Source organism: Acomys russatus, chromosome 21, assembly GCF_903995435.1.
Source record: "Acomys russatus chromosome 21, mAcoRus1.1, whole genome shotgun sequence".
NCBI classification, from domain to species: Eukaryota; Metazoa; Chordata; class Mammalia; order Rodentia; family Muridae; genus Acomys; species Acomys russatus.
In genome coordinates this window covers 27,812,686-27,840,219 of record NC_067157.1, presented here as the reverse complement: position 1 = coordinate 27,840,219, position 27,534 = coordinate 27,812,686, and the positions used below count along the sequence as shown (strand labels likewise).

The 27,534-nt window shown below is 40.1% G+C and overlaps 1 protein-coding gene across 1 annotated transcript in view; it reads left to right on the top strand.

The window, feature by feature from the left end:
• Arhgap18 (Rho GTPase activating protein 18) overlaps positions 1 to 27,534 on the top strand; it is a 146,949-nt gene that overhangs the window by 103,544 nt on the left and 15,871 nt on the right. Inside the window, exons 6-12 of the mRNA XM_051164595.1 lie at positions 213 to 378; positions 1,263 to 1,354; positions 5,830 to 5,907; positions 7,599 to 7,758; positions 9,332 to 9,414; positions 16,796 to 17,002; positions 18,740 to 18,880. Of these exons, the coding sequence (XP_051020552.1) occupies positions 213 to 378; positions 1,263 to 1,354; positions 5,830 to 5,907; positions 7,599 to 7,758; positions 9,332 to 9,414; positions 16,796 to 17,002; positions 18,740 to 18,880 (927 nt within the window). The remainder of the gene's footprint in view (positions 1 to 212; positions 379 to 1,262; positions 1,355 to 5,829; positions 5,908 to 7,598; positions 7,759 to 9,331; positions 9,415 to 16,795; positions 17,003 to 18,739; positions 18,881 to 27,534) is intronic.

The window sequence follows — 27,534 nt, the reverse complement described above, 5'->3', positions numbered from 1 at the left end:
TCCTGCTTTTACCCTATTCCCCTCCTCTAGGTCTAAGACCAAGGAGAACCTCCTCCCCTACCATGTGGTCATAGACCATCAAGTCTCATCTTGGTAGCCTGCTTATTCTTTCTTTGAGTGCCACCAGGCCTCCCTACCAAGAGGAGGTGGTCAAATATGGGGCACCAGAGTTCATGTGAGAGTCTTTAATATTTTATTTATTTTTTTGTCAGAGTTTCAGAATGCCAAAAGATAAAACAGGTACTACAAGGATTGGAGACTTGGCACCCCAAGACATGAAGAAAGTCTGCCAGTTAGCTCTGATCGAGCTTACTGCCCTGTATGAGGTATTGGGCATGGAACTCAAACAACAGAAAGCTGTGAAAGCCAAAACAAAAGGTAAGGTTTGATTTGGTTCCTATGTAGCAAAAATGGATTTGGGTGATGTTCTTGGTGGTGGTATGGAACACACACCATCTAAATAACTTGAGACCTGAAGACATCTGGAGGGAGGGAGGGAGAGAGAGAGAGAGAGAGAGAGAGAGAGAGAGAGAGAGAGAGAGAGAGAGAGAGAGAGAGAGAGAGAGAGAGAAGAGAGAGAGACAGAGAATGAGAATTTAAATGTTAGAAGGCTAGATACCTACTACATTTTTGGAAGACACATTTATAAGCCAGGATTGTAAAATAAGCTAAATTTTCTTTTTTCTTGTTTCTTTTTTGGTGTTTCTAGACAGCATTTCTCTGCATAGCCTTGGCTGTCCTGAGCTCACTTTGTAGACTGGACTGGCCTCGAACTCACAGTGACCGCCTGTCTCTCCCTCCCAGAGTGCTGGGATTCCAGGCATGCACCACTTCACCCAGCAATTAGCTGAGTTTTCAAAAGGCAAATATTTATATTTAGCTATATCAGGGAGCGTTCAGTGCCCATTCAGTAAAGGGGTGGGGGTGAGTAGTGTTTGATTACACGTCAGAAGTTTTAATCTGTTTGCACCTCATCAACTGTAGTTTACATGTCCTCATTGTGGGGTGTTTGTTTGGCAGCACTTTGCTCTGATTATTCCAGTGACTATTTGCACTCATTTGTTTGGATGCCTACCTGGACTGGAATGTTCTGGAAGACAGCCACGAGTCTGGCTGTGTTGGACTTCACGGTATCATTCCCTTAGTAGATGCTCAGCAAATAATCGATCGATAAATGACAATGTACAAAATTTCTCATGTCCAGTGCTTATTACCATTTTAAAGGTTGACAGAAGTGAAGAACTTTTGTTTTCTTGTTGCAGACTCTGGTCTTTTTGGTGTTCCATTAACCGTACTGTTAGAACAAGATCAAAGGAAAGTGCCAGGAACTCGGACACCCTTGATCTTTCAAAAAGTAAGTAGGCCTGAACGGGCCGGTGCAGCAGGAACATAACTTAGGCTAATGGTGGGGTTTTGCACTCAGGCTGTTATAAATACAGTTTTCCTATTGGTATTTTGTTTTATTTTATACCTTGATTTTCTATTTAGGAAGCAAAGTTTTTCAAAGGCTCATAATTTTTATCTCATTGTGATTCTTTCTGTGATATGACTGTAAGTATCTTATATTAGCTGCCTTTGTGTAATTGAGATTTCAGTTCTATAATACATAGGAGTGGGGACTGTGCGTAAATTCCTAGGGAACTGAATCCTCATGAATATTTCATGCATGTATGTCTTTCTCAAGCTTTCCTATTTGCAGTGAGGATGCCCAACCTAATTTACCAGTGCCGACGTCCAGAGTAGGCAAAGAAACCATAAAGTAGATTTAGAAAATGATTGCTAAACTATCAAGTTGCTTGTGTAGTCAACACTCAATTATTCATAAGGAGATTATCGGTAGCAATAAAAAGAATTTCAGCTCGAACTTTGAGCCATCAGTGTACAGAACAGATTACATTTGATAAAACCTAAGAAACATAGCAAGGAAGGCAGGCCAAACAGCTGTGGACTACCCAATATATAGACCCTCCGCAACAGTCTCCCCGTATCTGTTTCTGTACCTTCTCAGGGTGGTAGAGATGGTTTTTCAGTTAGTGGGCTGAGCCAACCCTAAGGCTTGGTCTATTTGGTACTCACTGCTCTGTTTCCATCAGTCATTATCCATGTTAGCCTCTTGCGGTTGCCATTTCACTCCTCTTGCCTGTCACTGCATCCAAACGTGTCTCTTGCTGTGTATTCTGTAGAGTTGTTCTGTTCCTGCCTGGTGAGCCTGGGTCTGTAATAATATTTGATTAAAGAAGCTAGTGCGTAGAGACTACACATTGTTTTTCTTATGCTGAAAGGATGGAATTCCTATACAAGGATGCAGTTTAAAGCTGTATCCCTGTAGTATCTTTCTTAGGTCAAGTCCTCCAGAATCAACAGACTCTTTATCTATGTCTCTGTCTACAGCTATACTTAGTTCTATACCTGTATCTGTGTGGAAAGGTTTCTTTTAATGATTTTGTTCATCCAGTTAATGGGATCCAATCTGATAGATGTGGGACAAGAAATCGGAGAGCAACTGGAGCAAGAGTTGATACTGCAGTCTTGAGGAAGAACAGCTTCTTTGCAAATCCCAGGCTTTACATTTGCATTTTCATCATCTGACAGGAGGTGGCTCACCATGGTGCAGAGGGTGGCCTGCATGGCTTCACCTCTGCAATCCAAATGTTGGTCACTTCTAAAAAGATACTATCACTGCAGCATCTAGGCTAGTGTTTGACTGGAGCTCTGGGCACTACAGTGGTGGCCTCACACAGCTCCTCATCATGTGGAGAAGTCTGTTGAATTTAGGTTCATATGAGGTCCAGTGAGCTTCAGTCAATATCTGGCAGGCTGAATACTGACTGCTTGTGGCTTCTCAAAGGAAAAACAAAAAGCAAACAAACAAACAAAAAACTCTTCTCAATTTTCTTGACATTTTTATTCGATTTATTTAGTTAGTTATTTTACAATTTGTTTTTTTTTTTTTTAACACCACAGGGACCCTGTCAGCCTGTTATCTTGAATTCATATTTCAGTTTTGTTCATATTTTGTTCATATTAAAGAGTCAACTGGTGGGCAGCTCTCACCAGTTTGCACCTACTTTGTGTTGTGAGAAGCCCCTCCTGGTTATCAGCCCACAGTTCCACTGTCTGCTCTTCAATTTTGTAAAAGTGGGAAGAGCAGAACCATTCGCTCCCAGATTCCAGGGGTCCCTCTTCAGTGTGGAGGGGACGATGCCCACAAGGTGACACTCACCAAAGTCACAGCAGCTGATTTTGTCTTCTACTTCTCTCACTCTGACTTTCCTTTCTCTTTCCCACCCCTCAGAGGCAAACAGTGGATTGTTTAACCATGAACAGTGTTCATTTTTAGAAGCAAAATGTTCATTTTACTTTATGGGAAAAGTGCATTTTCTGATCAAAATTTCAAATGCAATGTCTTTGTTGTCAGGATGATCAGCAAAATCACTGGTGTGCCAAAAGATACTACCTTCATTTCCATCTTATCTTTCAGTACACATGCATGCACACACACTCATACACGCGCACACATGCACACATGTACACACATGCATACATATACAAGTGCACACACACATGACAAACGCACATACACATGTACACACACAAATACAGTCACACACATGCTCAGATATATGCACACACGCACACTCACACATACTCCCCCACACTCACACACATATGCACACACATACACACGCACCCATATATATATGTATATATGTTATTTATATTTTGAGAAATATTGTGGATCACTGATAAAATATGAAATATCCAAGTTTCCCCAAGCAGCATAATTGAATATAGTTTTTTTTTTTTTTGCCGGGGGGGGGGGGTGTCTATTTTAGGTCTTAAAAATTAAAAGAAAGCTAGAATATGTTTTCTAATATAAAAGCTAATAATATAGCTAATTAAGAATGTAGCTAAACTATGTGATTTTTCATGAGAAATAGGGGATAACATGTGGTATCATTTTAGACAGCACACATATAACTCTCGATGCTCAGATCCAGCACCAGAGAAAACTATAAAATGATCTAAATACAGAGTTCAGAGATGAATTCCATTCAGCTGTTTAGAAGCTGTGATTCTCTTCTGTACTTAATGGAAGTGCAAGGTGTAGGCTGCTAAAAACTAATTGACTTCAGCAACCAGCACTCAATCGGATGTTTTAATAAGACACAAATATTTTATAAGGTGAAATAAAATGAAAGTTGATCGTACATGGAATATTTTACTATTTGACATGAAATACTTTATTGAATGACATTCTTCTAATCTCAAATAATATATAATTCTTTTTGCCCTGGGTTTCTCTACCATAGTACTTGAAAGATGTGGTCTAGGAAAAATTTGAATTTTAAAAATGGATGTACTTTTTTGTCTGGTCAATTATGCCTTGGCCAATAATGTATTCTTAGGAGAAATTGAGACTCTAACTCCTTCTATATCAGTGAGTTTCCTGGTCAAAATCTATTCCCAGGGTAGGGAAGATTAAACAAAAATAACCATCCATGCTACAGCAGGCGGAGGTCCCAAAGCCTCCCTGAGCAAGCTCAGCTTCGTGCCTCACAGACACTTTTATACCAAAGGGGAAAACAATAAGCTCTGTGTGGCCTGTGGAGCTGGATTAATCATTAACAGAGGGTTCCCTGAAGAAAGCATTCTTTTTTAAAATATTCTTTTGTACCCTGGGGGATTTTCTGTCTCAAGGTGCACAGAGACCATTCAACTAAGATAGGAGATGAGGAGGGCGTGTCTGGGTTTCATAAAGAAGACTGCTTTTGAGAAAGGGGGGTGTGCTATGGGAAAGAAGCCCCCCCAATATTAGTGAGTGTCTTGTGTTTATGAGGAGAGGGTGATGTTCCGAAACAGAGCAGAGGGTTTTCTGTTCAATGAATTCCACATACCCAAGGGATGTACAACCCAGGCTTTCCGGCCGGAAGCTCCCTGTCAGAGAGCACACCGCTCTTGGACCTCCTTCACAGCTTTTAACAGTTTGTCTCTGTAATATTCCCTACTTGTCTGATTTTTGTGATACAGTTTTAAAAAATGTTTACTCATTGTTAAATTATGTGTATTTGTGTGTAGGTATGTGCGTGTAAATGCAGGTCTCACAGAGACCAAAGGCATCGTGCTGAAAGGAGTTACAGGCAGCTGGGAACCACCTTCATGCTAGCTGCGATCTGAATGTGGGCCCTCCATGAGAGCGGCACGTGCTCTAAACCACTGAGCCTTTCTCCAGCCTCCTGGCTGCCACATTTCCATTTTAGCTCATTTTAGTGGAATCACTAGAGAGCTAGGTCTCTGTCCATTCATTGAGTGTTATATTACGTAGAACCCCTATTTGGAAGCACTCTTCTTTAGGCTTGCCACCAGAGGTTTAACATGAATATTAGCAAGTTTCTATTTTCATATAAAAAGTATCATTTCCTGAAACAAACTAAATACAGGATATAAATGCGCAAATACTGGACTTTGGTGATATTTATTTGATTGCACAATGCATGTTGCTGGAAAAGCAGAATGGTGTTTCGCGTTGCTTTTCCACAGTGAACATCTTTTTCCTGATCCTGTGGAGAGCTGCAGCTGTTGTGTGAAATTATACATTTCTTTTACAAAGGAGAATTTAAAAAAAAAAAAAAAGATGAACTTTATCAAAATTGTAACTCAGGTTTTTGCGTGTATAGTTTGGAAGATACTGGTCCCATAGCACTCAAAACTTGAAATTCAGTTTGCGTGCCATTGGAACTAGTTTTCACTTACTGATATGGGGAACAGATGTTTAACTGTACCTGGTAACAATTGCTAAGATCAGAATGCGTCCCGGCTCATCCACAGCTGATTTCTCGAATTGAAGAAGGCGGACTGGAGACCGAGGGCCTCCTACGAATACCAGGAGCTGCCATGAGAATCAAGGTAGCGAAACGTTTCAGTTCTGTTAATGTACAATTTTATTGTTTAATTATGCTTGTGCATTTTAAAGGCCAACTTAGCTTCCCCACCCCTTACCCTTGTTAGCAAAGCCGATAAAATAAAGCAATAAAGTCTCTTTAACACCCAGTTTATAGTTTCTCTATAGACTCCTTCTGTTTTTCTGTAAGTTTTTATTTTTTTCCAAATCCCTGCATCCCCTATTATAATCCTGTGACGATGAGAGCATTGTGACTCAGAAGGTAGTAAGGAGCTGGGCGAAAGGTTTAGTCAGGATGAGTAATAGCAACTGAGTTTCGATTTTTTTTTTTTTTTTTTTTTTTTCTTTAAGAAGGAACAGAGACATAGCACTCCAGGTAGGGAGCAGATTAAGGATCTTTCATAGTTAGCACTGTTGACAGAAGGAACAGCTATGTGTAATGTCCAAGAGGGCCAGTTAAGTGGATTCAATTGGGTCAACTGGTCTACCCCGCCTGTCGTCATAGGTTAGATCCTACTGCAGCCAGCTCCTGGTGAATGACTTAAAGATGGTATGCCCAAGTCTGGTCTCCCTGCCCTGCTGAATTTTTTGTACTCCTTTCTTGTCTCTTTGCTTCCTTTAGTCTCTTCATTCCTCTCTCCCTCTCTCTTTGTTTCTTTTCCTTCCATCTTTCTCCTTCCCTGCTCCTTTCATTTTCTTCCCTTGCTCCCCTATTACTCCAGTTCCAGTTTCTGAGGTAGCATCCGTGTTTCTCACCAATTAACAAAAACAATTAGGGCAACAACAACAACAACAACAAAATGAGGGTCTTATTGGGAGAAAAATGTGATAAATTTGCTCTACAAGCAGAGCACCAACAGAGTCTGTAGCTCAGTAGGGAACACTTTCCTAACATACAGAAGGCATAGTGTTCTATACCCAGCTCCATAACAAAGCAAACAGAACAAAGAAAACACAAGGCAAGACCTTCCTCTGAGAAAATGGTTCCAGTAATAGGAAGGATTTCTGACATCACAGGACTTGTGCCATATTAAAAGTGAACCCAGAAAATTACTATTCATGAACTAAGGTGATTTAGTAGCAGCAGTAGTTGTGTTGGCACAGCTCCCATCACGAGCCTGCAGTGAAGGCCCTCAGCATCCTCATTCTGCATGGACTCCCATTGTTAACTTGCGCTGGCAGCAGAGGGGTGGTGGTACAGTGAAGGCAGGTATCTTTATATATTTTTCAGGACTCCTGATCTACAGGCTTTGGTTTTGCATTGCTCAGATGTAACACATTAGAGGCTACTTCTGCTCACGGGTTGGATTTGTGTGTTTTGTTATGTAATATGCCTGTGAATGGCTCAAAAAACATTGTCTTGAATTGTAAATGGTTTGTTTTAATGTGACAAATTGTAGCATTTAGGTGACATGCCCAGTGGAAAGTGATTTTAACTGATCTTTTAATTAAACCTTAGCTAATTAAAGTGTGTGAAAATGTTTAAACTTGTTTCTTAGCCTTGGGTATAATTTCTCCATGTAAAGGACAAAGTTGGGGATGGCATTTCTCTGAGTAAAAGAGCCATGTTGACTGCTTTCACTGCTCTGACAGTTCTTTACAGATTAGAAGCCTTGTAAGGTGAAAAACATATCATATTCTCAGTAGGGGAAAAGTGTGTTTACTGCTAATTTCTTTCTCCCCTTGTGCCATTCAGAATCTTTGCCAAGAACTAGAAGCAAAGTTTTATGAAGGGACTTTCAACTGGGAAAGTGTCAAACAGCATGACGCGGCCAGCTTGCTGAAGCTCTTTCTGAGAGAGCTGCCCCAGCCCTTGCTGAGCATGGAGTATCTCAAAGCCTTCCAGGCTGTCCAGAGTAAGTGGAAGTGGTCTGGGAGTGAGAGCCTCCTGCACCTATTGTCCCAGTGACAAATTAGGGCATCACAAGGGCACCAGGTAACCGTATGCCTTTGGTTAGACTCATTGACTCACTGATGTCAAGGGTTGCTAGAATGTCACATACCATTTTCCTTTAATACATACACATGCCTGAATAGACATGACAGAATGTTCTCTTTAGGTATGGAGGAGTTGCATGGTCTTTAAGAACACAATGCATTTGGAGTTAAGACCTGGAAACTTTGAGTTTCTCTCTTAATAGCATGAGTCACATAGACGTCTGATGTGGTTTTCTTGCCAAGTGTTGGAAGCGGCACGCACCGGAGAAGCCGTGGATTAACAGTTATTATAAGAGCACAAGAAGATATAGTATCTATGATTGTTTCCTGAAAACATGAACCTGGAATTGTGTAGGAAGATGGAAACTTCGCGCTTTGCTGCCTCAGTAGTATAGGGCTGCAAAATTCTCCTGTGTGGCCATTTTGTGGTCCTGCCAAACTCCAAAGTAAAGTATGTAATCAGTCTTGATTCCTTCCCAGGGAACACAGAGATCTTACAAGGTTTATATACTGCTATGATTGCTCCAGTTGCTCCTAGGGACCAGCAAGCAGTTCTATAATGATGTTCAAGAAATCATACATTTAACTTCCAAACGGAAACATTTTGTGAGTGAATGGGGTCATTATTAATGACAGCGATATAGTGCCCACCAGCACTGTAGCATGTTATTTTTTAGATATGCAATTTTGGGGTGAGTATCTAAGTTATCTTGTAGCATAACTTTTTTGTTGTGTCAAAATATCTAAAGAGGATAAAAAAAAAAACTGCTATTTAAAGTATTTATTTTTCATAAAAGATTTCTCCCTAAGCAAAAACAGCCATCTTTTGTTAAAAAAATTTATAATGCTAAGTTGCATTATTTTGAACCTATTTCATGGATATGGACCACATTTGTTGCTGGCTGACAAAGCAGTAATGATAAGATTCTAAATCTCTGTGATTAGGTATCAATGATAATAGTATATGGCTCCTGGAAGCGTCACTTGCTGTTTGGGTTCTATCCATCCCAAAAACATTTATTGGATACCTATTGTGTTCCAGGCCCTGTTTTCCCTATGCCTGTAGGAAAAGATAGACTCTCCTCTTGTGTTTCAGTCCTTTGACATCACAAGAAAGAGCCTTCAGTGCTAAAGAAAAGCACCCTTGGTAGCATATCATGGACAGTCTAATCTTCTCCATGATTCCAATGGAGGGTAACTACCATGTGGAAGTTAGAATTATTTCCGAATCACTGTTGTATGTCTCCAAACATAAGGCAGCTTCATCATGTGATCACAGTTGGAAGCTAGCATCCTAAGACTGAGGGTGCTCTGAGCAGCTGCCTCTACTGATCTCCAGTGAACGTTCTTGATGAGTCTGGCTGCTCAGTCATTGTGTCTCACAGTTCACTGTAATGTTTACACCAAATATCTCCCCCACCCCCTTTAAAGGTGGAAAAAAGAAAGGAGAATGTCCCCTAAAGTTTTCAAATTTGTTTCATCTATCCACAGGTCTTCCAAGCAAAAAGGAACAATTGCAGGCTTTGAACCTCCTTGTCATCCTTCTACCTGATGCGAATAGAGACACGCTGAAGGTCAGCTGCTCAGTTTACACTAAATATCCCTTAGAACGATGCAGAGTGATTTTTCATTATTTGTGGGGAAACATTGCGATGCTTATTTTGGAAACAGCAATATTCATCTAAAATGAAAACGGCTGCTTTTAAGGACAGACACTGAGAGGTAGCCTTTTGCTCTTAGTTTGCTAGGTTGCTAATCTTATTAATATTGCTAAGGGTTTTAAGAGGTGTGTGTGTGTGTGTGTGTGTGTGTGTGTGTGTGTGTGTGTGTGTGTGTTTGTGTGTGTGTCTGTGTCTGTCTGTCTGTCTGCCTGCCTGCCTGCATGTCTACTTCAGTGTATGTACACTGTGTACCCATGGTAGGCAGAAGAAGGCATGAGATCCCCTGGAGGTGGAGGTATATGTGCTTTGAGCCTCCCTATATAGATGGGGGAAGTGAATGTTGACCTCCTGTAACAAGTGCATTACTAAACCACCTCTCTAGCACCTGGGTTGTTTTGTTTTGTATTGTTTTTGTCTTTTTAAAGAGAGAGAGAAACACACACACACACACACTGATTGTGTTCATGTGAGGGGGCATATATGTTTGTACAGTTGTGTGTGCATGTATGCATGTGGTGGCCCCAAGGTGAACATTTGGTGTCTTTCATGATTGCATTCTGCCTCATATAACTGAGACAGGGTCTCTCTCTAAAAACTGTTTGGGCATTTTTCATTTGTGTATGTGTGTGCCTATGTGCAGGTTAGTGCTTGAGAGGCCAGTAGAGAAAGCATCTGTGATTCTGGAGCTGAGTGAGAGGTGGCCCGGCACCATCTGACATTTGTGCTGCCAGCGGGTCCTCTGCAGGAGTGGCAGGAGCTCCTAACTGCTCTAGTTCTGGGACAGACACTCTCCACTGAACCTAGAATTTTTTATTCTTTTAGTCTAGCTAATTACCAGGACTCCCAGTCTCTGCCTCCCTCCCAATTGTGGGATTACAGCATCTGTCTACCAGTCAGGTAGACCAAACTCTGGTTCTCAAGCTTGTGTGGCAGTGCTTTACCCTCCGAGCCACCTCCCTAGCTCAGTTGTTTTTTATATATATATATTTTTTTTAAATGTTTATTAAGTTATATATATATATATAAAGTTTATTAAGATATATATATATATATCTTAATAAACTTTTAAAAAAATTTTATTATCAGTTGTATTTTTGAGATGTGGTCTTGCATGCAGCCCAAGCTGGGCTTGCAGTTAGGAGATGTCTCTGCCTGATGTGTGAGCACTATTAGTTTTAGTTTTTCTACTTTTCACAATACTATCCCTTTTGGCAGAGCAAATGATTAAAGTTCATTTGTTGATAGAAATGTGGACTTTTTCTGTGTCTTTTTCCTTTGTGTGTGTGTGTGATTTCTAAATGTTATTTAATGAGCATGCACAAGAAAGCAAACAAGCATAGTCAGGGTTTTAGTCCTGTGAAGAGACACCAACCACAGCAACTCTTACAAAGGAAAACATTCAAGTGGAGCTGGCTGACCGTTCAGAGATTTAGTTCATTATTGTCAAAGCGAGAAGCATGGCTGCATGCAGGCAGACATGGTGCTGACGAGGGCACGGAGAGTTCTACCTCCTGAGATGAGGCAGCAGAAAGACAGAATGAACACTTCACCAACAAGGCCACACCTCCTCCAACAAGGCCACACCTCCTCCAACAAGGCCACACCTCCTAATAATGCCACTCCTTAGGAGCCTATGGCAGCCCTTTTCTTTCAAACCACCACACAAGCACTTAAAATGCAAGTGCCAGCGCTCATTAGATATGGCCTAATGTTTCCTGAGGATGTGACAGGTGTTTATAGTTACAAATGGTAGAGTTTGAAATAAGTCATAATGGCCAACTAAAATACTTGTTAACAGAAAGTTGCTTCTCCAAGGGCTGGGGGTTCTGACTTGCAGAATTATACTGAAGTAATTTGGTAAAGTATTCACCTGCCTGGATTTTAATGATCTTAGTAGTAATATCATTAGAAGTTTTTTGGATCCATGTGGCGTGTTTTCACACTGGTTAATCTTCCTTAGAAACAAGGGTTTAAGCTTAGTGTTGCTAGGCATTGTGGTTTAAGTGAGAAGGTCCTCCATAGGCTCATTTGTATGAATACTTGGTCCCCAGTTGGTGGAACAGTTTGGGAAAGACTAGGAGGTATGGCCTTGTTGGAGGAGGTGTGTCAACGGGGCCAGCCTTTGAGGCTTCTCTGCCTTCTGCTTATGCATCAAGATGTAAGCTCTCAGCTACTCCCTCAGAGCCATGCTTGCTCTCTGCTGCCATGCCCCCTGCCACAATGGTCCTGGACTCACCCTCTGAATGATAAGCCCCAGTTAAACTGTCTATATGTTGCCTCAGTCATGGCTTCTTATCATGAGCATAGAAACGTAACTCAGATAGTAGAGCATACCTATAATCCAGTGCACTGGAGACTAAGAAAGAAAGGTGGCAAGTTTGAGGCCAGCCTTGGCATATATATATATATATATATATATATATATATATATATATATATATATATATACATACATATACATATATACATATATACATATTGAATTTGCTTGTGGAGAATTCTCCACAAGCAAATTCAATGTATGATTCAGAAGTAGTATTAATCTGGTTTTGTCATTGTACTGACTCTGTGTGTGCATGTGCGGTGACTCTGCCTTCTCATCTCCCACACTTCTTGCTGTTTAAAATGAAATCTCATATGAAAAAAATTTATGTTAAGGAAACAAAACCAGTTGTCAAGTCTTGGGACTTTCTTTTTTCTGGAACTCATTAAAATTCCCTGATAGTTGGGCATGTGGCTTATGCAATAAAGTGCTTCCTTAGCATACACAAGGCTCTTCATATACCAGGGCAGTGGATAGCAGGAGGAGACGGTCAAACGCGGCTACATAACAAGTTTAAGGCCAGCCTGGAACACATGAGCTGTGTAAAGGGACCTGAAAGACCAATGAATTCAAATAGACCTACCCCTCTTAAGACCAATTGGAGGAAGCCTATTGCATTGTGGTGGCTGATAGGCAGTGCTGCTCTAGAGCCCTTCTTTGGACTTGGCCTTCGAAGCCTAGGCATATTCTTTTATTATTCTGCTTCTATACAGATGTACGTATAGGAATACTTAAACATTTTTACTTGAGTTTTCTGAAAGTGAAAGTGTAGGTTTTTAATTAATGGTAAAAATGCTGTTTGGTCGACTTCTGAGAGGTACAGCGAAGTAATTGCATTTATTTAGCTGGCTTTGGTTAAAAGAAGCCTATTCATAGAAGCATCATAAAAAGTATGAGATACACTCTGTGAGAAGGGACGCTCCTTTGAGGTGTACCTTGGGGAAGCTCACTGTAAAGTTCCTTCTTTTAAAAAAGATTAATTTTAATTTTTAAGTGTGTGTGTGTGTGTGTGTGTGTGTGTGTGTGTGTGTGTGTGTGTTTGTGTGTGTGTGTGTGCATATGTAGTACTTTTGGTGTCCACAAGAGAGTGTTAGATCCGCATAGAGCTGGAGTTATAGGGAGTTATGAGCTGTCCAACATAGGTACTGGGAATTGAACTCAGGTTTGCAAGAACAGGGACTCCTCTTAAACCATTGAGCCACCTGCCCAGCTCCCCACACTTCCTTTAAAAGGTGTTATGTTTGTTTATGTATGGGGAGGGACATGGTATGAGTGTCTTCAGAGGCCAGAAGAGGGCTTGAGTTACAGATCCCCCAGTGGGTGCTGGGAATCAAACTCTGTCCCTCTGCAAGAGCACGTCTCTTAGCTGTTGAGTCATTTCTCTGGCTTCCTCTTTTAAAGATAATTTCATTTAATTTTAAAACTCTGGTACATATGTCATCACACTCATTGACAGATAGGAGAATAGTGTTCCCATTTTACATAGGAACAAATTTTTATGGAGCTATTGAAAACAGATAGTCAATGAGCAATCATAGCTAATGAGTAGCATTGTGTCTCGGGCCTCAGGCGTAGGTTTGTAGGGAACTGGTCCCTTCACACTAGCCTCTCTACATGGTTTATAACTGCTTTTGTTTTGGGGGGATTTTTTGTTGTTGTTTTAGGTTTGTTGTTGTTTGTTTGTTTGTTTGAGAGAGGGTTTCTCTGTGTAGCCTTGTCTGTCCTAGACTCACTTTGTAGACCAGGCTGGCCTCGAACTCACAGTGATCCTCCTGCCTCTGCTTCTCGAGTGCTAGGACTAAAGGTGTGTGCCACCATGCCTGATTCTTATAACTGCTTAAAACAGTGCACTTTTCAGTATAGGTGAAAACTGTTGCTTTTTCTTTTTTTTTTTTTTATTTTTACACATGCATTTATGTTATTTCACATATATACAATAAACTGCCTATAGCAATAAGAACTACAAAACAATCAGGAATTATATAAATGTTGCTTTTCCAAGGGCTGAGCCAACATCTCACTAACTTTTCTTTCATTTCCTCCCTTTCTTCCCCTCCCCTTTCTCCCCCTCCCTTTTCTCTCTGGCATTCCTCTAGCAATATTTTGAACAATTCTTGTTGCATATGCACATCACAATTAAAATAATTATCTAATCTTTGTAATTTATGCTCATAAAGAAAGAGATACACTTGGTCCCTGAGAAACCATTCTAGTCTCTGTGGAACAAAATTAAATATTTTTTCCTAAACTTCAATTAATCTTTTGTCCTTGTTTGGGAACATGTTGCTTCAATACAACACAATGCTTGGACTGCAATTTAGCTTTCTAAGCACTGTACCAGATATTAGATACATAAATTTTACTGTGAGATCCTAAGCCTTTGCCTTTAGTTTGCTTCAAATGGCTGAGGTCTATATTGCAACTAAACCTGATACAAGATATGGCCCTAGTGTCCTTTCTCTGGTTTTTCCTTTTGTTTGTTTTTGTTTCTGCTCTGAAACCTCTCTTTGTTTTCTTGTTTGTTTGTTTGTTTTTTATCTTGAAGCTCATTTTGTGTAGGTTTTATGCCAGCAGGCTATGGAGTCCCATAGTGAGAAAGAAACTGTGGTAGAGTACACTTTCTCAAGGACTTTTCTTTTCTTGGTTTTCTCACTGTTTTAATTTCATTTCTTTCCCTTTCCTTTACCTTCCTCCCTCCCTCCCTCCCTCCTTTCCCCCATTCTTTTCCTCCCCCTCCCTCCCTCCTTCCTTCTTTGAGGTTAAAGAATTAGTACTTTCTGAAACATGGAATGTTTATATGATATTTTAAGTTATTTTTCAGTGTTCTTCAGCTCCTGTAGACTGAAAGGGCTGGATTGTCACACATCTTTCTTCCATGTCAGAAGTACTCTCTTCTGTACTGCCCAGTACAATTGTCTTGGAGAAGCAAAGCACCATTTTGGGCTTCATTAGTCTCTCAGAAGAGTTTTGCTGGTCAAGTCTGTTGGATATAGACAGCTGACTGTGGTTACACACAATTCACATGCGTATGTGTATGCCTGTTGTGTGTGTGTGTGTGTGTGTGTGTGTGTGTGTGTGTGTGTGTGTGTGTGTGTGTGTGTAGGCCAGAGGCCAACCTTGGATATCATTTTAAGGAGGCGACTACCTTGTTTTCTGAGAGTGTGGGTCTCTCACTGACATTTAGGGATCACTGGATTAGCCTAGGCAGGTGGGTGAATAAGCCTATTTCTGCCTATTTAAACACACTGATTAATTCAAACTTTTACATGGGTTCTAGGAACTGAACTTGGGCTTATATGCTTATATAGTGAGCACTTTACTATCTCAGCTATCCTTATTCCCAACAACTTATTTTTAATTTTTTAATATTTATTTAACTGTGTGTTCATATGCATGGGTGCATGGATGCTACTACATATGTGACCTTCAGAGACCAGCTTCTAGAGCTTGGTTATCTCTGTCTGCCATGTGAGTTCTGATGCTTGGCCTCAAGTTGGCAGGCTTGAAGGCAAGTTGTCTTATCTGATGAGGTATATCACAGCTCAGACTCCTTTTAACATTTTTCTATTTTAAATAACACTTTTATTAATTCTTTGATAGTTAAGATAATTAACTATTTTATTAATTTTTGATAATTTCATTTTTTTTTTCATTAATGACCATTGAATCCAGTTTGTATAGCCCAAATTCTCCTGGGAGTGGGGCCAGTTCCTGGCTTTCCTCCCAGATGCTATCAAATGCCTGTGGCTCCTCTGTTAGGCATGTGACCTTGTGCTCCCCTGCTCCCTCCATGATGGGTTTTGGTTGGCTTGTGCTTGTGCAGGTCTCATTCATTCTGTCAAAGCCACTGTGAGTTCATATGTGCAGATGCTGTGTCTGGTAAACACTGTTTCATTGTAGACGTCTGTCACCTCTGGCTCTTACAACCTTCGGTCCCCTCTTCCCCATCAATCCTTCAATCTCAAGGCAAGGTGTATGATACAGATGTACAATTTAGGGCTCAACATTCTGTAGTCTCTTAGGCTCTGCACCATAGCTAGCTGTGGATCTCTGTATTAACTGCCACCTAAAGAACAAAGTTTTCTGATGAGGGTTAAGAGTAATGTTAGTCTATGGGTCTAACAGTGAGTCTTTAGGATGATGTTGGTCTATGTGTCTAACAGTGAGTCTTTAGAGTGATGTTGGTCTTATGGGTCTAACAGTGAGTCTTTAGAGTGATGTTGGTCTATGGGTCTAACGGTGAGTCTTTAGGAGTTGGTTTAATACTGTTTTCACTTAACATAGTAATAGTAGTAGGTTCTTGCCTATGGTCTATGATCTTCATAGCCACAGGTTCTTGGCCCAGATAATGGTATCAAGTATAGCTTCCTTCTTGCGAAGCAGGCTTTATATCCGATCAGAAAATTGTTGGTTACTCCCATACTACATTACTACCCCAGCAGCCATATCTTACCAGGCTAGTTATTATTGTGGTTCACAGAGTTCACAGCTGGGTAAGACTGATGTTAACTTTCTCTTCTGCTAGCATACATGGCACCTTCCAGCACTATGAAATCTAGCATGTAGGGATGAACCTTTGCAGTCACCACTATCTTGATTTCTGTACATTCTATGAGTCAAGTATGTGCTGTTTTCAGCAACAGGCTCATGCTGTCAAAAGCAATGGAAATAACTATTAGCCTACAACCCCACAAGAGACAGCCTATCTCTGGTACTGGGTTTTCATTTTCTAGCTATGATAAACATAGTGAGCGACATTGTCCCCTTCAAGGTAGCTCCATTTAAATTCTTTATATGTTATGAATATATCATAGGAAGCTTCCATAACAGGTGGTTTTTAATATGACTTTTTCAGAAGGGCTTAAGAGTTAAATAAACGTATTTTTTAAACAATGTAAAATTTTTATAGGATACAGTGCCTTAATCTCTTAGCTCCATGTATGACAGAAATTTTGGACATTTTTGTTGTAGGCCTTGCTTGAATTTCTCCAAAGAGTCATAGATAATAAAGAGAAGAACAAAATGACAATTGTGAATGTAGCAATGGTCATGGCCCCAAATCTCTTCATGTGCCATGCACTGGGTTTGAAGTCCAGTGACCAGCGAGAATTTGAAATGGCAGCTGGGACAGCAAATGTCATGCACTTATTGATTAAGTACCAGAAACTTCTATGGACAGTAAGTATATGTCTTTAACTTAATTTTTCAGGTCAGTGTACAAAGTACTGGGTTTCATAGTGACATCTTCATATAGTGTGTGTGTGTGTGTGTGTGTGTGTGTGTGTGTGTGTGTGTGTGTTTATACTTATTTCCCCTCACTGCCAGCATTCCTTCTGGCAGCTTCTCTTTCTTCCCTCCAGGTGGTACTCTTTTTTATCTCTTGTGATATGTATTCCATAATCCTTTCTCCTCTACTCTTAAGATTATTTTTCTCCTCTCCCAGCATTCTTTTCCTAAAACACACACACACACACACACACACACACACACAAAATCTTAGATAAGTTTTTCATAAAAGAAAAATGTGGTATTTGTTTTAAAACTGCAATAATGCTTATGTAATTTTCTAGCAATTGTTCATAGTGTTCATGAAAATAACTTTATAAAGTTGATATTAAAAAGCAATATGCTTTTTTTCTTAATGGCTTAAAAATGCATGTTGGCTGCCAACCTTATAAAATTGCCATTAAAGTTTGTGAGTGCAGAGGTATTAAAGGCACTTTATTCACAGAGGTAAGGAAGGCCTTGTGAATTTCTATTTTAAAATCATAAAATTAGGTCAAGAAAACATGCCTTGTAAATGGTACTTTTTATGTGGTTCCATCAGCCCATTTCTGCTTTGCTCAGTGTTCAGGCTGCCATGTTTTAAAGAGCTCATGCTGTTTTTGCTTCTGATCATTCCCTCATTTTCCAGAGAATTGTTATTTAAAGGGACACACACACTCTGTACCCTGAATGCTGAGATGATGGACGCAGCTTCCTGCTTTACTCTTATGCTGAGTTTACATTTTGGCAGATAATCAACATAGATGATGATAAGAGATTTAGTTGATTACAATCTCATTTTTCAATGAAATTTGTAGGGTTTTTTTTTTTTTTTTCAAAGAGAATCCTTCCTATAAGCATTTAGAAAAATAAACTAAAGAAATTCTAAGACAAATTATGATATTAACTATTTTAATCTTTAATGTGAGCTTGTACTAATCCCAGTATTTTTTTTTTTTTTCAAAAAGATGCTCCCTAGATTTTCAAGGCTTTTTATATTTTATCCAAAGGCAACTAGTATAGGTTACTTTAAATATATTTAAAGTAACAGTCAATTATCATGTCTGCCTATTTTAGGAACATTATTTTATAGCTACATTTTAATGACCTAAGATTTTGTTCTTAATGTAATTTCTAAGGATAAGTTTTCCCTTAACTTTAGAAGTACAGTATATCTCTAAGTGTACCACTAAGCAATTTTTGGCTTTTTTTGATGGGTGAACTTTTTTATCCTCTGACAGTAGAGGCCGTCTAGTGTATTGGAAGCAACTGTGAGTCAGATAGCGTAGAGGAGGTGACAGCTAAGGTGTCAACTGCAGAGGTGGTGGCCTCCACCAAGGTCCCCTCAGGGAACTTCCTACGTTTGACATCCATGGCACGGAAAAGGCCATTATGTCCTTGAACTTCACAAAGTCCCTTTTGGAACCTTGAACAGTGGGTGGTAAATTACACCAAGAGCAGGCCTTGTTCCTGGCCAAAGAAAGTGCACGGTACATTTCTTTTCATAGAGTTAATGAAGGGCACATTTAAATGGCTTAATCTTGAAACAGAACCTTTAATCCTCTTGAAATTAAAAACAAGAAAAAGAATAAAAGTACTTGGCTTTAAAAGGTTCCATGTCTCTTTAAGCTGAATTTCTTTTCTCCATAGATTCCGAAGTTTATTGTAAACCAAGTGAGGAAGCAAAACACTGAAAGCCAAAAAAAGGAAAGAAAAGCCATGAAGAAACTGCTGAAGAAAATGGCTTATGACCGAGAAAAACATGAAAAGCAAGATAAAACTACAAATGACGTAAGGAAGTCTTGCGGGGCTGTGGTTATTGTTATTTAAGAACTTCCTTTGGGTGGCTTTCTTCTGACTATTGAGCCTTGGTAATAACAGCAGGGAAAGACACCAGCTTTCTTCTAATGATCACTATTGAAGTTTGGTCAGGTGTAGGGGCTCAGCATGTGGTTTGGCGTTGGTGAACAAAGAAATAATGTCAAGAGAAGGCCAGTGTCCCCTGCATGCACTCAAACACACACACACACACACACACACACACACACGCACGTGCAAGCGCAACATGTATACACACCTATCCATACATACTCACACCCACCTACCCACTCACACACACGCACACACATGCACATACACACACAAGTCCCCACATGTATGCACACACCCACACACTAGCACCCCCCCCACAGGCATGCACATACGTGCACATACACATGAACACCTCCCACATACACATGTACACACACATATCCACTCACACCCACACACCTAACCACTCACACACATATCCGCACCCACCCACCTACCCACTCACACACATGCACACACTACGCACACCCACCTACCCACTCACACACATGCACACACTACGCACACCCACCTACCCACTCACACACATGCATCCACACACACACCCTCATACATGCTCACATACACATTCCTTTTGTGTAGCTTGGATGTCCACTGGTTTTGTGACATATACCAAATGAAATTCCTCTGCGCTTCACTAATATTTTCCATCCGTAAGATTTCCCCCAGATCCTTGACTGGGCTGGGAATCTTGGGGCTGAAGATCAATCCTAGACCCATCAACATATTTAAGGGCTGTAATTTGATCAGAAGAATTTTAACTTATGTTGTAGAGAAGAAATTTAAGATAAAAAAATCCATTATTTACAAACTAGTGTAAGACTATATTAAAAGCCTTGTTTATAATAATGAAATATGCATAAAATTATGTTTATGAATTGGGTTAACAAAGCTATGGTGGCAGATCTCAGAATGAGGAAAAGGCCTTCTATTGTTCTACTTAAGGGAAAACACCCCTCACCCCAACTGAAGTTGCTCAGTTGCATGCTGACATCTTGTGGAATACCACGAAAATGCAGTCAGCAGCCTTTGTCCAATTTTTCTCTTTCCGCCTGCTTAGGGGGAATCAAAAAGTACTAGATTTTTTTTTTCTTTTCTCCTAAACTATTTGTAGCTCTTACTTTCTTGGAGATGTAAAGAATGTTTTAAAAATCAATCTTAAGTATCTCTAAAAGATACAAAATATAAGTAAAGGAAATTATCAATGCTGTTTATAGTTTTTTAGAGTTTAATTTTATCATAGGACTAGAAAGGATTTGTGACGTGCCATTTTTCTTTCACTTCAGAATGCTCCGTTATCTCAAATACAATTGTAAAGAGGGGGGCTGGCCTTGTAGTTCTGGCTGCTTAAATTCAGTGAGCTCATATTACCTTTTTCTTTTCTGAAAAATTCAGGTATTTAACAATGTGTATTGATCTAAGATACCAATCCTGAATCCACCATAAGTATTGAAAGAGAGCCAAGGCTGCTTGGTTGTCTTCTCACCCCAGGCAGAAGCAGGTAGTCAGATTAACTCTGGTGTGTGTGATAGAAGCCTGCCCTAGGTACTGTGTACTAGGAAACAGGAAGGAGACCTTAGAGAGGCTTGGGAGGGGGCAGGGGTGGGGTGGGGGGGCAGGGAGGGGGGGAGCTCAAGCTTAGTTGTGAAAACATATAAGAAGTGTGTGTAGCCTGCAGAGGAAATTCCCTAGGGTCACAGCCCACAGTTGGGGCCCAGATTGCCATGACCTTTAGGTTGAGAATTTTAAATTCAATTCTAGAAATTTATTTTTCAAGTTGCTATCATAGAATCAAGTTGTTATCTTAGAACCATGAGCACAGGAAAAAGTTACAAAAGAGCATACAAATGTACAAAATGAAATTCAATTCTATATGTATGCTTGCTTGTGAAAGCATCCATCCATCTATTGCTAGAACTGAAAGTCTAAAAGATTGAAAATTGCAAGTTTTGGCCCGGACTTGATAATAAATAGGACATAGGGGCATCCTGCCCCCTAGGCCACAAGTACTGCCCAGCAAGTGCCTGGCTCTGCAGCAGATCTTTGGATACAACGTGAGCCACCTCACCCCCACGTCCTTGTATTTCATCACTTTACTTCCTTCATTCGTCTAAATAATCTGAATGTGCAGCCCAGGCCATAGCTGGTAGGGCTGGGCACTGCCTGAAATGTGGTCTTCATATGTTAAGAATTAGTCATGTTACCACTTACACCGTTCTTAGGTATTTGAAAGACATTATTGGACAAAATAGACAAACATTTCTATTCACCATGGAAATTAACAATATTTAAGTAAAGTAAACATAAATAGATATAAATAGATTACATAGTGTTTTACCATGTAGTATGGGCAATGCTTTAAATATATGCATGTGTGTGTGCATGTGTGTGTGCATGTGTGTGTGTGTGTGCATTTATATAGGAAAGATGCAATGAAGGAAGAAAGTAAGGGAAGAGAGAGAATATGAATATGTGATCATTCAGGAGATCCAACTGTGGTCCAGGATGTCCTGAAACTCACAAAAAGAAGATGAGTTTGAACTTCTCACCATCCTGCCTTCACCCCAGTGAGATTTAGTACAGAAAAACACTCGATAGAACTGTTCATGCTAAACACTCCAGCAACTGAGCTAGATCAGCACCGCCTTTAGTGTTAATATAAAATGTTGTAAATATAGCAAACAAAATCTTTCTCTCATTGAATTTACCATCTTACCTGCAGCAATTTTTTTTTGATGAATGCATGTATCATATTTTCATCTTACCTCTAAATTCTCTTCTAGCCATGGTTCCTAGGAAAATAATTTATACTGATTATTATTTAGCAAGAATAACCATTTTCTTCAGAATAAGAAAACAGGAATAGGGAACTCAGAACTGAGGTTCACCATGAAGCTCACTCCCATCTGACACTCCCTATACAAACCAGCATGGCTTGGAACTTACAAACATCTTCCTGTCTCTGCCCGCAGAGTGATGGGATTAAAGGCATATGCCACCATACCTGGCTTAAAAAATATTTTTAAAAATAAATCAAAAAAGGAAAAAAAAAAAAAAAAAAAAAAGCCCAGGCATTTGGAAGGGAGCCTCTTACCATATTAAGTTAGCTAGCTGGGCTGTCATTCACTGCGACAGATATGAAAGAAGATGGAGGGCTGAGCTTCCTGTCTGCCACAGGAAGCTCACTCTGAGCAGAAGGAATAGTCTATCGAGTCATGCGACAAGAGCCTGGTTCGGGTGTTTGGGCTCTAGTGTGGGGGGGGATGTGTTGGAGTGATGCCAGCTTGCCAGCAGGCTGTATGGACTGAGGTCGGAAGGGCAGTAGGAGTAGATCACACAGAACCTTGGAATTTAAATTTACCCCAAGCAAAATGAGGTCACTTTAGGACTTGGAGTAAAGGCATGACATGTGTGTGGTACTTAAAAGTCACAGGAGGCCCCTATGAGCAAGGTGAGAGAGAGAGACATGGCTCAGGGGGAGGTACCACCAGAGGATCAGTGGAATCCTGGATATATGTCAAAGTTAGAGTCATTTGGATTTATTGCTGGAAAATCATATACAGTGTAAAAGAATGAGAGAAAAGGCAAAAGTACGAATGACTGAGGCAGAGGCAGGCAGATCTCTGAGCCTAATGCCAGCCTGGTCCAGAGAGGGGGGGGGGGAAGGGAGGGACGGAAGGAGAGGGGGGAGGGAGGGAGGGAGAGAGGGGGGAAGGAGGGAGGGAGGGACAGAAGGAGGGAGAGAGAGAAAGAGAGAGAGAGAGAGAGAGAGAGAGAGAGAGAGAGAGAGAGAGAGAGAGAGAGAGAGAGATTCAGTACAACAACAAAGACAAAAACAAAAAGAATAACTGACCCAAAATCAGTGACATGAGAAATTGGGATGATAGGAAAGATCATAATTATAATATGGGGCCTGCTGAGTGTGGGATGTCTGGTAGGCATCCCAAGGTAAGGGTGGATGTTTAAGTGACTTTGGAGGGCAAATCAAGACCTAGGTCACTCGGAGAGGTATACAGCAAGCCATAGCCAGCGGGAAAGCTCGAACCGTGCTCAAGGCAGAGCCAGGCCCCTATTCTGTATGTCAGTGGGAATTACTGCAAGGTTAAGGCTCCGGTTTACTCATTTGTATTTGCATTTTAGAACAGTCCTTGTGAGGGACACTTTGGGGAATACAATGAGGTTTGGTAGGAGGCACTGGTTAACACATGGCTGCTGAGACTATATAAATTGGAATGTGCTATTTAAAGAACATTTATTAACATGTGGCAACTACCTGAAAGTTTTACTCCTTGTTTTAAAAAATGTTTAGAATTGTGTGTAAGTTTGTGTTTGAGCAGGTATGTGCAAGGCCCTGTGTGGGCCAGAAGAGGGGGTTGGAGCTCCTGGAGCTGGAGCTGCAGGTGATTTTAAATTTCCCTATGTGGGTGCTGGGAACTGAACTCTGGTCCTCTAGAAGAGCAGGAAGTGTTCTTAACCACTTTCCAACCCCTTGTTGGACTTTCATTGACATTTTCTGTAACCACATCTAAAAATAGTCTAATCATAAAGTGGTGTCTAGTTAGAAATGGCACGGTGTATTTAGATCATGGAGTATAAAGATGTGCATGATATAAAAAATTTATATCATGAAGTACTAAAAGATGAAATAGTAATAATAAGTCAAACCAGTGAATAGTAGAATACACGACTTGTGAGGGGAGAGAATTAGGATTATTTTTTTCTAATTCTGGGATTGAACCTGGAGCTTACCACTCTACCCCTGAGCTAAATTTTCCCAACCCTGAATTTTGTAAACATCACTAAACATTTTACAAACATTAACTTATTTTAAAATTCTGTTCACCCAGTTAGAGTGTATTGCCTTATTTTTCTCAGACAAAGGAAGGCGAGAACATCAATTTTAACCTTATCTAAAAAGAAGAGAGTTGGAACCCAAGGCCAACTATGACTTAAAATCATCAATTCTTACAGTAGCCCCACAGATTATAAGATCTGAGAAGAATATATACCACATTTCTCAGTTTCTTGTGTTGGTTCTGAGTCTCTGTTGCTGATGGTATGAAATGACCTGCAGATAGCGTTTAACATAATCCTGGGTGGGAGACAAGGTCCAGCTGAAAAAGGAAAGGCATTTAGAACAAGAGCCAGCAGGAGTCACGGAATGTGGCTACCGGTTCAACGCGGGGAGTATGGGGAAAACGAATGTAAAATGAGACTGGACTTTGTTTGTGAGACTTGCCTGTGTAGGGCTGGGGTGGAGTTCCAGGGTTACTCAGAGCTTCAGCTACATCTTTGAAATTAGCCTAGAAATTGTACTGGAGACCACGGAATGCTTGCGTAACTCACGAAAAATTCCAATGTGAGGAAATAGAGAGAGATTCACGGCATGCCAGTGTTTGCGTGGCAAGCCACCGAAGACTGCTTTCAATGTGCCTAGAGAAAATGTCAGCGACAATGCAAGAAGGGCTGGAAAGCGGTTAAGAGCACTTGCTGCTCTTTTAGAGGACTAGACTTCAGCTCCCAGTACCCACATAGGGAGGTTAAAAGAGCTGGCAGAATTGAGAAAAACACGTACAGTGTATATTGTTCTAGACTCTCAGGCAAGGAGAGCAATGTAGGAAGCGTTGAGTTGGAAGTAACAAATACTGCAGAGCTCAGTGACAACACCTGTCTAGAGCACTGTCAGGCGCCTGATGATGATGTCAGATAGCTGGAGACTGAAGGATGAAATACAATATTTAAGATACACCATCAGGAATTCATGGTATTAAGATATGCTTGTCTAGATGAAAGAGACTTAAAGTCAACTTGTAAGACAGGACTCGAGTTACCAACTAAGGTAACTCTTTTAATGACTACAACATGTTAATTATTTGATAGGAATGCGAATGTTCTTAAATACTATCAAGTTTTGTCCATTTATCATAACAAGAGGAACAATAACAACATTGCAGATCATTAAAAATAGTTATCTTTTGATAATATTTAACTTGCTAGGATTTCACTCTCACATACCCAGCATTGGTATATGTATACCTATATATTTAGCTGTATTATGAGTTTTGGGGGGAGGGAACTAAGAATGGAACCCTCTACTTAGGCAGTATACCACTGCACTGCACCCTAAAACATCTATCTTTTCCAATATTGGAAAAGTAGAAACAATAGCATATGAATCCCAACATCAAATCCTTTTTTTTTTTTTTTTTTCTTTTGCTCTTCTTCCAACCTGTCCCACACACTTTCTCCCCTTCTGGTCTTTTATGCTAATCACAGACCTCCCATCATTTCACCGGCAATTACTTCAGATGGCCTCTAATGAGGATGTAGGGGCAGTTTTGTTTGATGATCACTTAGTGACAAATTGCTGAGGCTCCCAAGCTTCGTTTCTTGTGTAGCCTTTGATTTACATGATCTTTTCCTCCCAGAAAGAAGCTGAACTTTTATGAGTGCATGCAGGCTCTAAGAATCTGAGATCCCCGATGCTACTCACCCAGTTCTAGTCCCATCAGCTCAGGAAACTAAACCTCTCGTAGAGCCCTTAACTTCGACGTTCACTCTGGATGATGTGCAGAGCTCAGGTTTTGAAATGTTTATATGATTTTCCCCAGAGTCCCAGAATGACTTCGTAGGGGTTTCAGGTTCAGGGACTTGGGCTGGCATTGGCTGAGCAGCACGCAGGCCGGCCAGTGCATGAGTCGCAGCTTTCCCCAGCACTCACATGGGTTTCCTTCAGAAGCTTTCACTCACTCATAGCATCGGCATAGGTGTTGATAGGTTCTGGCGTCTACTTTTCAGGTCTCTGGCTTAACTCAGAGACTCATGTGGAAAATCAAACCAAACTACCTCACACAAGCTCCTTTCACTTTTATGACACACTCTGATCTTAAATAGAGCATAAAATATCATGTAAAAAAGAAAAAGAAAACTATTAGGACTTACTTCACTGTGAATTAAATGCTTATCAACTTCTGTAAACTATTAGGGCTATTAAAGTTTACTAATCTATGAGTCAGACTAAAGCTTAAGGCATTCTGGTAACAAAGACCACATTTGGGCCACTGTTTAGGATGGAAGGATTTTTTTATATCCCCACGTGCTAGTGTTGGAAGTTCACACTAGGGTGATCCACGTGCCACTAAGAGGCTTTGTTAAAATATCCTTCACTTAAGTTTTTACAGTCTACATTACATCTGGACTTCTTTTTAAGAAATCTTTATTTCTAATTTGCTCTTTTGATGATACAAAGTTTTCTGTAAAACTTAGAGTCAGCTTTCCATTCAGATGAGTTTTAATGGAAAAGACTGTCTCCTTATGACCTTACATCACATTTCTGGACTGCCAAACTGTAAGGAATGTAATGTGCTTTCACCTGCCAGAAAATGCAGGGAAAAAGAAAGCATGGTTTATTTAACCAAACTGGAACTCCAATCAGATGTCTCTAAACGCACATTAGCGCTGTATGTAACATGTGTGAGGACCATTCGAGATCACTTCTCTGTCACAGTAGTCTTGGTATGCACAGGAAATTAACATTCTTAACATTGTAAGCTCATTAGGAACCAATCTTCAATGGCACATCAGTCCTCATCTGCTTCAGATCTGTTTTACATAAGATAACTTCAATTCAGGGGCACACCCCATGCCTCCAATATAATGTATGCTATCACAGCTGTCAGCAGCATATTAGTCATGGTTCTCTAGAGCAACGTATAGAATGAATGCATATAAAGAGGGTTTATTAGAATGGCTTACAGGCTGTGGTCCAGCTAGTCCAACAATGGTTGTCTACCAATAGAAGGCCTAAGAGTCCAGTGGTTGTGCAGGCCACAGGACAGATGTTCTCAGCTTCAGAATCCTGAAGAAGTAGGCTCTAATGCCAGGGAAGGAATAGAACTGTCAACAAGAGCAAACAGGCAAAAAGAGCAAGCTCCCTTTTCCTGTGTCTTGTATATAGGCTACCAGTAGAAGATGTGGCTTAGATTAAGAATGGATCTTCCCATCTCAAAAGCTCTGAATTAAAATGGGTCTTCCCATGTCAAATGACTTAATTAAGAAAAAAAAAAAAAAAAAAAAACTATTCAGCCACTTGGGATTTAATTAATTTCAGATACAGTCAAGTTTACAACCTAGAATAGCTGTCATACAAGTCCACCCCCTGTCAACTTGGCACAAAGTTATGTCATGCTTAATTTCTAGATGAAAACAATAACCAGGTCATAATTATGCCCAACATGATATAACTATACTACATAAAGTAGCCAACACATTATATATGTAATCAGTTCATAATTACACTTAACATGATATGACTATTATATATTTAATCAGGTCATAATTAAACCTAAATGTGATATAACTATTATATATTTAATCAGGTCATAATTACACCTAACATTATATAACTTTCTCCTGGACAACTGCAAACATAAATTTAGAATAGGTGGCAATGTCCCTTGAGGGACATTTGTTTAGTTTCTTAAATATGACAATCACTGATATTCTCACAATTAATGTTACAGTACATGAAAAAGAAATCAAAGAAAGAAAACACAAATATATATATATATATA